Source organism: Procambarus clarkii, chromosome 3, assembly GCF_040958095.1.
Source record: "Procambarus clarkii isolate CNS0578487 chromosome 3, FALCON_Pclarkii_2.0, whole genome shotgun sequence".
Lineage (NCBI taxonomy): Eukaryota > Metazoa > Arthropoda > Malacostraca > Decapoda > Cambaridae > Procambarus > Procambarus clarkii.
This window is the reverse complement of record NC_091152.1, coordinates 31,582,032-31,594,346: the sequence shown is the minus strand read 5'-3', so window position 1 is coordinate 31,594,346 and position 12,315 is coordinate 31,582,032. Positions and strand designations below refer to the sequence as shown.

Genomic DNA, 12,315 nt, shown 5'->3' with positions numbered 1-12,315 from the left:
AAATAAACGAAATGTTCACACGGAATAGTAACAGAACGAGGGGACATGGATGGAAGCTGGAAACTCAGATGAGCCACAGAGATGTTAGGAAGTTTTCTTTTAGCGTGAGAGTAGTGGGAAAATGGAATGCACTTCAGGAACAGGTTGTGGAAGCAAATACTATTCATAATTTTAAAACCAGGTATGATAGGGAAATGGGACAGGAGTCATTGCTGTGAACATCCGATGCTTGAAAGGCGGGATCCAAGAGTCAATGCTCGATCCTGCAGACACAACTAGGTGAGTACAACTAGGTGAGTAAACACACACACACACACACACACACATACACAAACATACATACACACACACACACACACATATACAAACATACATACACACACACAGACACACACACACACACACATACACAAACATACACACACCCACACACAAACACAAGCGTACACACACACAAACACACACTCGTATACATGAACAAACACACACGCACAGTTTATAATCCACCTTTGCCTAACATTAAGAATGGTCAATGAGGTTGGTCATATTTTCCCGTGAGCGACTCCTGGCCTGTTTTACGGCATGACGTGAGGAAGAAGACGAGTCTCTGCGGTGTTTGTTTATCATTAAAGCCAGGAATAAAGCTTCATATAATGGCACCCTGCATCACATCAATGCTGACTCACTTTCCTTATTTCCTGACTAATGGTCTCATATCTGGCTAATGTAAACTGCTTTTGTTTTTACGAGTTGGGGCGATGACATTTGTTGCCTCGTATATCACTCTCTGGCAACTTGTATACCTCTCATACCTCTGGCAACTTGTATACCTCTCGTAGCTCTGGCAACTTGTATATCACTCTCTGGCAACTTGTATACCTCTCATACCTCTGGCAACTTGTATACCTCTCGTACCTCTGGCAACTTGTATACCTCTCGTACCTCTGGCAACTTGTATACCTCTCGTATCTCTGACAACTTGTATATCTCTTGTTCATCTGGCAACTTGTATATCCCTCGTACCTCTGGCAACTTGTATATCTCTCGTACCTCTGGCAACTTGTATATCTCTCGTACCTCTGACAACCTGTATATCTCTCGTACCTCTGGCAACTTGTATATCTCTTGTTCATCTGGCAACTTGTATATCCCTCGTACCTCTGGCAACTTGTATATCTCTCGTACCTCTGGCAACTTGTATATCTCTCGTACCTCTGACAACCTGTATATCTCTCGTACCTCTGGCAACTTGTATATCTCTTGTTCATCTAGCAACTTGTATATCACTCTCTGGCAACTTGTATACCTCTCGTATCTCCGGCAACCTGTATATCTCTTGTTCATCTGGCAACTTGTATATCTCTCGTACCTCTGGCAACTTGTATATCTCTCGTACCTCTGGCAACTTGTATATCTCTCGTACCACTGGCAACTTGTATATCTCTTGTTCATCTGGCAACTTGTATATCTCTCGTACCACTGGCAACTTGTATATCTCTTGTTCATCTGGCAACTTGTATATCTCTCGTACATCTGGCAACTTGTATATCTCTCGTACCTCTGGCAACTTGTATATCTCTCGTACCTCTGACAACCTGTATATCTCTCGTACCTCTGGCAACTTGTATATCTCTTGTTCATCTAGCAACTTGTATATCTCTCGTACATCTGGCAACTTGTATATCTCTCGTACCACTGGCAACTTGTATATATCTTGTTAATCTGGCAACTTGTATATCTCTCGTACCACTGGCAACTTGTATATCTCTTGTTCATCTGGCAACTTGTATATCTCTCGTACATCTGGCAACTTGTATATCTCTCGTACCTCTGACAACCTGTATATCTCTCGTACCTCTGGCAACTTGTATATCTCTTGTCCATCTAGCAACTTGTATATCTCTCGTACATCTGGCAACTTGTATATCTCTTGTACCTCTGGCAACTTGCATATCTCTCGTACCTCTGGCAACTTGTATATCTCTCGTACCTCTGACAGCCTGTATATCTCTCGTACCTCTGACAATTTGTATATCTCTCGTACCTCTGACAACCTGTATATCTCTCGTACCTCTGACAACCTGTATATCTCTCGTACCTCTGACAATTTGTATATCACTTGTATATCTGACAACTTGTATATCTCTCGTATCTCTGGCAACTTGTATATCTCTTGTATATCTGGCAACTTGTATATCTCTCGTACCTCTGGCAACTTGTATATCTCTCGTACATCTGGCAACTTATATCTCTCATTCCTCTGGCAACTTGTATATGTCTCATACCTCTGGCAACTTGTATATCTCTCATACATCTGGTAACTTGTATATCTCTTGTACATCACTGTTACCTCTGGCACCTTGTTCATCCCTGTTACGTCGGCAGACCAATACGGCAGCCATGGTCTTACTGTCGTAAGACACAGGGAAAGATTGCCAGACATGAAGCAGTCAATGACATCGTCAAGAGAAGTTTGGCTTCAGCTGGGTGTCCAGCACAAAGGGAACCTCAGTTGTGCAGACCTGACAACAGCCACGAACGCCCAGATGGAGTCACCATGCAGCCATGGAGGGAAGGTAAACAGGTCGTGTGGGACTACACGTGTGCATCCACATTGGCTGATACCTATCTACCTTACAGCACAGTTGAAGGAGGTGGGGCGGCCCCCTTCAGGGAGACCCAGAAAACTAACAAGTACAGAGACCTAGAACGTTGTTACAGTTTCGTGCCGATAAGCTCTGAGACTCTGGGCGCCTGAGGTAAATGTGCACTTAAGTTCCTAAAGGAGGTGGGTGAAGAACTCATTAGAAAAACTAAAGACTCAAGAGCGGCCAGTTTCCTGTTCCAGCGCCTCAGTATCGTGATCCAGAGAGGAAATGCGTGCCACATCTTGGGCATGCAGCCAACCTCCAAAGAGCTGGATGAGGTCTTCGAACACTGATTATTATTTGTGGGTGTTGTCTGTAAACTGTAGCAATGTAATAAAATAAAATTAAGAAAAAAAAACAGAAAAAAGAATAGGTGTGGGAGGAGAAGAAAATATTAAAGTGTTCAGTGAGAATCTGCAAGGTCGTTTCTAAATACTCTTTATTTTCTTCTTCGAGGCTATGGGTCCCTACAATTGCACCAGAGGTGGTACCCCCCCCCCCCATATATCTATGTAAATAAAAATGTAAATGTTCGTTTGTTCAGAATCTTAAATCTCAAAGTTCTTCACCGATTGCTTTGAAATTTTAACACAATGTTTCATTCAAATACTTCTAATTAAAAATATCTTCGGATTTGATAAAAATCAGAAGATACAATTGACGATCTACTATAAAACCAAGAAAACGGTCAACCTATTCATGAGAAACTCTCCAGACACAAAGCAGAACGCTTTAAAAGAGGCCAATGTCGTCTATGCCTTCAAATGCCCACTTGGGGACTGTAAGCCTCAAAGAATTCAGTATACAGGCAAGACAACAACATGTCTTTCCAGGCGATTAACGATGCATAAGCAACAGGGCTCCATTAAGGAACATATAATGTCTTCCCACAACCAGACCATCACCAGAGAAGTCTTAACAAAAAACACGGAAATCATCGATAGATACAGCGATAGCAGGCGGCTAGATATCTGCGAGGCACTACACATTAAGAAGTCAACACCAGCAATCAACAGCCAATTAATGCACAACTATATTCTACCCACTTCAAGACTCCACACCAATATAGAAGCATCAAGAAATATGGGCCAATAGGCCCTCTGCAGTTACTTCCATTCTTCCCTTTAACTTACCCAATATTATACCCAATGTTTCGTGTTCTGTCTTGTGTTGAAAGTTTGTTTTCACCTCATCCAAAACTGTTGTAACATATCACCTCACCCAAATGCAGGTATAAAATCGAAGATGTTTAAGCTCTGTTCAGTTATAGTTGTGTGTGTGTAAACTAAAGTCTTTGAAAATGTAATAAGTTTTACGAAACGCGCTCAAGTGTCGCGTCAGACTAGAAATAAAAATGAATTTTGGAGAATTGATTTTTCAGTTACCATCAACAGTGAAGAAAAATATAAGAAAAATTTAGAAAATTCGTGTTAAAATTATTAATCTTACTTTTTCGGTCATATTTAATAATATATGTCTACAGAAAAGACTGCTACCAAAATATACTAATATATATATATATATATATATATATATATATATATATATATATATATATATATATATATATATATATATATATATATATATATATATATATATATATATATATATGCGGAAAATCTACAGAGAAATATGAAAGGAGGTGAACGTTTCGGCTTGTTAAAGCCTTTGTCAACACCAGACTGACTCCTCTAGTCAGTCTGGTGTTGACAAAGGCTTTAACAAGCCGAAACGTTCACCTCCTTTCATATTTCTCTGTGGATTTTCCGCATAAAATGATCAGTGTTTTGTGATCGTCAATTGCATATATATATATATATATATATATATATATATATATATATATATATATATATATATATATATATATATATATATATATATATATATATATATATATATATATATATATATATATATATATATATATATATATATATATATATATATATATATATATATATATATATATATATATATATATATATATATATTGGGAGGAGGAGGTTTTTCTCTAATACACATGTTATTAAGCACAACAGCATTGTGACTATCATTAATTTCCTGTTACGGTATCGACACTATCATCGGAGTGTGGAGTGCTGATTTCAGTGCCATCTATGGGTCTCCACTCCAACTCCCCTAGTATTGGGCACTATGTAGACAACGCCATCTGTTGGTGTTGGCATGGTATCGATGGTGGTGTTAATCTGACAGTTTGCTGCCTCAGTCAGAAAGAGAGGTCGATGTGGATGACCTCTGGGGGTCGCGTATCAAGATCAGCGCCATCTTGGTTGTGGCTACAAGTCACAATGTCAAGTCCCCGGTGAACGGGTGTTATCCCAGGGTTTCCTAGTGTACTGTCCATCTGGCCAATGTCGTGTTTATGTCCACAGAGGTGACATATGGAGGCGGTTGAGCTGAGGAGGGCAGTTCACCTTTGGCAGTCCACGAACTCTTAGCTTGGTCCTGCGAGAAGACAAAGTAGCCGCCGTCGATCCGAGCAGTGTGTGTTAGCTGCTGATATATACAGTGTTTTTGAAGATCGACGTACCCGGGATTGACTTGTAAGAGTTATGGAAGACAGTGATGTGTCTATTGTGAAGTGAAGTGCTTGAGACCCCTGTCAGCATGTTGCTGGAGCCCTCTACCAGAGTATATGGAGAGTGAAGGTGGGGTGTAGACACATCGTGATACTGTGTGGGTGGACTGGCCCATGTAGAAGGTGAACTCGCCATTATTTCCCAGTGGACAACGTGTACCTGGAATGTGGGGTTCGCTGGGTTTGATGTTTACTGTCATTGTGTTGTGTCCTGAGTGAAAGAGGCAGTTGTACATACGTATAGTAATAATCTATTATAATATATATATATATATATATATATATATATATATATATATATATATATATATATATATATATATATAAACTAGTTGATTTTATACCCGCATTAGGTCAGGTGATAATACAATGAAGGTGAAAAACATGGGGGGATACATAAGGGCTGCAGAAGGCTTATTGGCCCATACGAGGCATCTCCTATCTAAACACAAAGATTAATCCAGTGTAATTGGCCTGTTATGTTGGACATTGTCTTCTGTGTTGGCATCGATATGTTCTTGTCTTGTCCTTACTCTCATGGTGGGTAGAGTAAATAGTTCCGTGATTTGGGTGTTCATGGTAGGTCGCTCTATTCTTATGTGAATTGCCTCAAGAATTTGTAATCTTCTTGAATCTAGACAAAACCCAAGATTCAAGAAGATTACAAATTCTTGAGGCAATTCACATAAGAATAGAGCGACCTACCATGAACACCCAAATCACGGAACTATTTACTCTACCCACCATGAGAGTAAGGACAAGACAAGAACATATCGATGCCAACACAGAAGACAATGTCCAACATACACTGGATTAATCTTTGTGTTTAGATAGGAGATGCCTCGTATGGGCCAATAAGCCTTCTGCAGCCCTTATGTATCCCCCCATGTTTTTCACCTTCATATATATATATATATATATATATATATATATATATATATATATATATATATATATATATATATATATATATATATATATATATATATATATATATATATATATATATATATATATATATATATATATATGTCGTACCTAGTAGCCAGAACTCACTTCTCAGCCTACTATTCAAGGCCCGATTTGCCTAATAAGCCAAGTTTTCCTGAATTAATATATTTACTATAATTTTTTTCTTATGAAATGATAAAGCAACCCTTTTCTCTATGTATGAGGTCAATTTTTTTTATTGGAGTTAAAATTAACGTAGATATATGACCGAACCTAACCAACCCTACCTAACCTAACCTAACCTATATTTATAGGTAAGGTTAGGTTAGGTAGCCAAAAAAAGCTAGGTTAGGTTAGGTTAGGTAGGTTAGGTAGACGAAAAAAACATTAATTCATGAAAACTTGGCTTATTAGGCAAATCGGGCCTTGAATAGTAGGCTGAGAAGTGCGTTCTGGCTATTAGGTACGACATATATATATATATATATATATATATATATATATATATATATATATATATATATATATATATATATATATATATATATATATATATATATATATATATATATATATATATATATATATATATATATATATATATATATATATATATATATATATAAATAGGGAGCCGGTCGGCCGAGCGGACAGCACGCTGGACTTGTGATCCTGTGGTCCTGGGTTCGATCCCAGGCGCCGGCGAGAAACAATGGGCAGAGTTTCTTTCACCCTATGCTCCTGTTACCTAGAAGTAAAATAGGTACCTGGGTGTTAGTCAGCTGTCACGGGCTGCTTCCTGAGAGTGGAGGCCTGGTCGAGGACCTGGCCGCGGGGACACTGAAAAGCCCCGAAATAATCTCAAGATAACCTCAAGATAAGATAGTGATGAAGGTGTAAATATATTGGTAAAGGGAATTATGTTTTGTTAATCCCTCCCCCCCCTTATATATATAGTACGAATATAGTACAAAAGATTATAACATCTAGGACCCAGTTACTCGCCCATAAGTGGCCGTAACTTTTCCTTTTGGATATTTTCCATTGTTTGCAAATATCTTCTACCATCAGGAGGGTTAAGGAACTCTTGATCATTTAATTTTTCCATATTTCAACCTTGTGAAAAATATTATAATTGACAAAAAGTAAATTAAGGAATATCTGTGCAGCATCATTGAACAATGTTAACTCATCCAGCAACACTAACTCAAGCAATAATATGTTCATAAACACAGGAAATCATATTAACGTGATATATATCATTGATAAAACCCACTAGTGCAGTGAGGTGGGCTCGAACCTGCGACCAACGATGGCAGTGACGAACCTCAATGTTGTGTAGTGCCTGAAGGCTGGGACACACCCAGGACACACCCAGGACACACCCAGGACACACACCTAGGACACACCCAGGACACACACCTAGGACACACACCCAGGACACACACCCAGGACACACACCCAGGACACACCTAGGACACACACCAAGGACACACCCAGGACACACACCCAGGACACACACCCAGGACACACCCAGGACACACCCAGGACACACACCCAGGACACACCTAGGACACACACCCAGGACACACCCAGGACACACCTAGGACACACCCAGGACACACACCCAGGACACACCCAGGACACACACCCAGGACACACCTAGGACACACACCCAGGACACACACCCAGGACACACACCCAGGACACACACCCAGGACACACCTAGGACACACACCAAGGACACACCCAGGACACACACCCAGGACACACCCAGGACACACCCAGGACACACACCCAGGACACACCTAGGACACACACCCAGGACACACCCAGGACACACCTAGGACACACCCAGGACACACACCCAGGACACACCCAGGACACACACCCAGGACACACCTAGGACACACACCCAGGACACACACCAAGGACACACACCCAGGACACACCCAGGACACACACCCAGGAAACACCCAGGACACACACCCAGGACACACACCCAGGACACACCCAGGACACACCCAGGACACACCTAGGACACACACCCAGGACACACACCCAGGACACACCCAGGACACACCCAGGACACACACCCAGGACACACCCAGGACACACCCAGGACACACACCCAGGACACACACCAAGGACACACCCAGGACACACCCAGGACACACACCCAGGACACACACCCAGGACACACATCCAGGACACACACCCAGGACACACCCAGGACACACACCCAGCACACACACCCAGGACACACCTACAGGACACACACCCAGGACACACCCAGGACAAACACCCAGGACACACCCCCAGGACACACCTAGGACACATCCAGGACACACACCCAGGACACACCCAGGACACACCTACAGGACACACACCCAGGACACACCCAAGACACACCCCCAGGACACACCTAGGACACACACCCAGGACACACACCCAGGACACACCCCCAGGACACACCTAGGACACACACCCAGGACACACCCAGGACACACCCCCAGGACACACCTAGGACATACACCTAGGACACACACCCAGGACACACACCTAGGACACACACCTAGGACACACCTAGGACACACACCCAGGACACACACCCAGGACACACCCCCATGACACACCTAGGACACACACCTAGGACACACACCCAGGACACACACCCAGGACACACCTAGGACACACACCCAGGACACACCAACAGGACACACCCACAGGACACACCCAGGACACACCCCCAGGACACACCTAGGACACACACCCAGGACACACACCTAGGACACACACCCAGGACACACACCCAGGACACACCTAGGACACACACCCAGGACACACCTACAGGACACACACCCAGGACACACCCAGGACACACCCCCAGGACACACCTAGGACACACACCCAGGACACACACCCAGGACACACACCTACAGGACACATCCCCAAGACACACCTAGGACACACACCTAGGACACACACCCAGGACACACACCCAGGACACACACCCAGGACACACCTAGGACACACACCCAGGAAACACACCCAGGACACACACCCAGGACACACCTAGGACACACACCCAGGACACACCTAGGACACACACCCAGGACACACCTAGGACACACACCCAGGACACACCTAGGACACACACTCAGGACACACCTAGGACACACACCCAGGACACACACCCAGGACACACCCAGGACACACACCCAGGACACACCCAGGACACACACCCAGGACACACCCAGGACACACCCAGGACACACACCCAGGACACACACCCAGGACACACCCAGGACACACACCCAGGACACACCCAGGACACACACCCAGGACACACACCCAGGACACACACCCAGGACACACATCCAGGACACACACCCAGGACACACCCAGGACACACACCCAGCACACACACCCAGGACACACCTACAGGACACACACCCAGGACACACCCAGGACACACACCCAGGACACACCCCCAGGACACACCTAGGACACATCCAGGACACACACCCAGGACACACCCAGGACACACCTACAGGACACACACCCAGGACACACCCAAGACAGCCCCAGGACACACCTAGGACACACACCCAGGACACACAACCAGGACACACCCCCAGGACACACCTAGGACACACACCTAGGACACACACCCAGGACACACCCAGGACACACCCCCAGGACACACCTAGGATCATACTCCTAGGACACACACCCAGGACACACACCTAGGACACACACCTAGGACACACCTAGGGCACACACCCAGGACACACACCCAGGACACACCCCCATGACACACCTAGGACACACACCTAGGACACACACCCAGGACACACCTAGGACACACACCCAGGACACACCTACAGGACACACCCCCAGGACACACCCAGGACACACCCCCAGGACACACCTAGGACACACACCCAGGACACACACCTAGGACACACACCCAGGACACACACCCAGGACACACCTAGGACACACACCCAGGACACACCTACAGGACACACACCCAGGACACACCCAGGACACACCCCCAGGACACACCTAGGACACACACCCAGGACACACACCCAGGACACACACCTACAGGACACACCCCCAAGACACACCTAGGACACACACCTAGGACACACACCCAGGACACACACCCAGGACACACACCCAGGACACACCTAGGACACACACCCAGGAAACACACCCAGGACACACACCCAGGACACACACACCCAGGACACACCTAGGACACACACCCAGGACACACCTAGGACACACACCCAGGACACACCTAGGACACACACCCAGGACACACCTAGGACACACACTCAGGACACACCTAGGACACACACCCAGGACACACCTAGGACACACCTACAGGACACACCCCCAGGACACACCTAGGACACACACCTAGGACACACACGACACACCTAGGACACACACCCAGGACACACACCCAGGACACACCTAGGACACACACCCAGGACACACCCAGGACACACACCCAGGACACACACCTAGGACACACACCCAGGACACACCCAGGACACACACCCAGGACACACCTAGGACACACCCAGGACACACCCAGAACACACCTAGGACACACCCAGGACACACACCCAGGACACACACACAGGACACACACCCAGGACACACCCAGGACACACACCCAGGACACACACCCAGGACACACCCAGGACACACCCAGGACACACACCCAGGACACACCCAGGACACACCCAGGACACACACTCAGGACACGCACCCAGGAAATACCTACAGGACACACACCCAGGACACACCCAGGACACACACCCAGGACACACCCCCAGGACACACCCAGGACACACCTAGGACACACACCCAGGATACACACCCAAGACACACACCCAGGACACACACCCAGGACACACCTAGGACACACACCCAGGACACACCCAGGACACACCTAGGACACACCCAGGACACACACCCAGGACACACACCCAGGACACACCCAGGACACACACCCAGGACACACCTAGGACACACACCCAGGACACACACCAAGGACACACACCCAGGACACACCCAGGACACACACCCAGGACACACCCAGGACACACACCCAGGACACACACCCAGGACACACCCAGGACACACCTAGGACACACACCCAGGACACACACCCAGGACACACCCAGGACACACACCCAGGACACACACCCAGGACACACCCAGGACACACCTAGGACACACACCCAGGACACACCTAGGACACACACCCAGGACACACACCCAGGACACACCCAGGACACACACCCAGGACACACCCAGGACACACACCCAGGACACACCCAGGACACACACCCAGGACACACACCCAGGACACACCCAGGACACACCCAGGACACACACCCAGGACACACCCAGGACACACACCCAGGACACACACCCAGGACACACCCAGGACACACACCCAGGACACACACCCAGGACACACACCCAGGACACACCCAGGACACACACCCAGCACACACACCCAGGACACACCTACAGGACACACACCCAGGACACACCCAGGACACACACCCAGGACACACCCCCAGGACACACCTAGGACACATCCATGACACACCCCCAGGACACACCTAGGACACATCCATGACACACACCCAGGACACACCCAAGACACACCCCCAGGACATACCTAGGACACACACCCAGGACACACACCCAGGACACACCCCCAGGACACACCTAGGACACACACCTAGGACACACACCCAGGACACACCCAGGACACACCCCCAGGACACACCTAGGACATACACCTAGGACACACACCCAGGACACACACCTAGGACACACACCTAGGACACACCTAGGGCACACACCCAGGACACACACCCAGGACACACCCCCATGACACACCTAGGACACACACCTAGGACACACACCCAGGACACACACCCAGGACACACCTAGGACACACACCCAGGACACACCTACAGGACACACCCCCAGGACACACCCAGGACACACCCCCAGGACACACCTAGGACACACACCCAGGACACACACCTAGGACACACACCCAGGACA

The 12,315-nt window shown here is 46.7% G+C and overlaps 2 protein-coding genes across 2 annotated transcripts; both read right to left on the bottom strand.

Moving 5' to 3' along the window:
* Positions 1-882: 882 nt before the first annotated feature.
* LOC138368719 (homeobox-like protein HDP1) lies at positions 883-1,641 on the bottom strand. Its single transcript, XM_069331445.1, has one exon. The coding sequence runs from the start codon at positions 1,639-1,641 to the stop codon at positions 883-885; it is 759 nt and encodes a 252-aa protein (XP_069187546.1).
* Positions 1,642-1,717: 76 nt separating this feature from the next.
* Positions 1,718-2,368, bottom strand: LOC138368708 (homeobox-like protein HDP1). The gene has a single exon (XM_069331434.1). The coding sequence runs from the start codon at positions 2,366-2,368 to the stop codon at positions 1,718-1,720; it is 651 nt and encodes a 216-aa protein (XP_069187535.1).
* Positions 2,369-12,315: the final 9,947 nt, after the last annotated feature.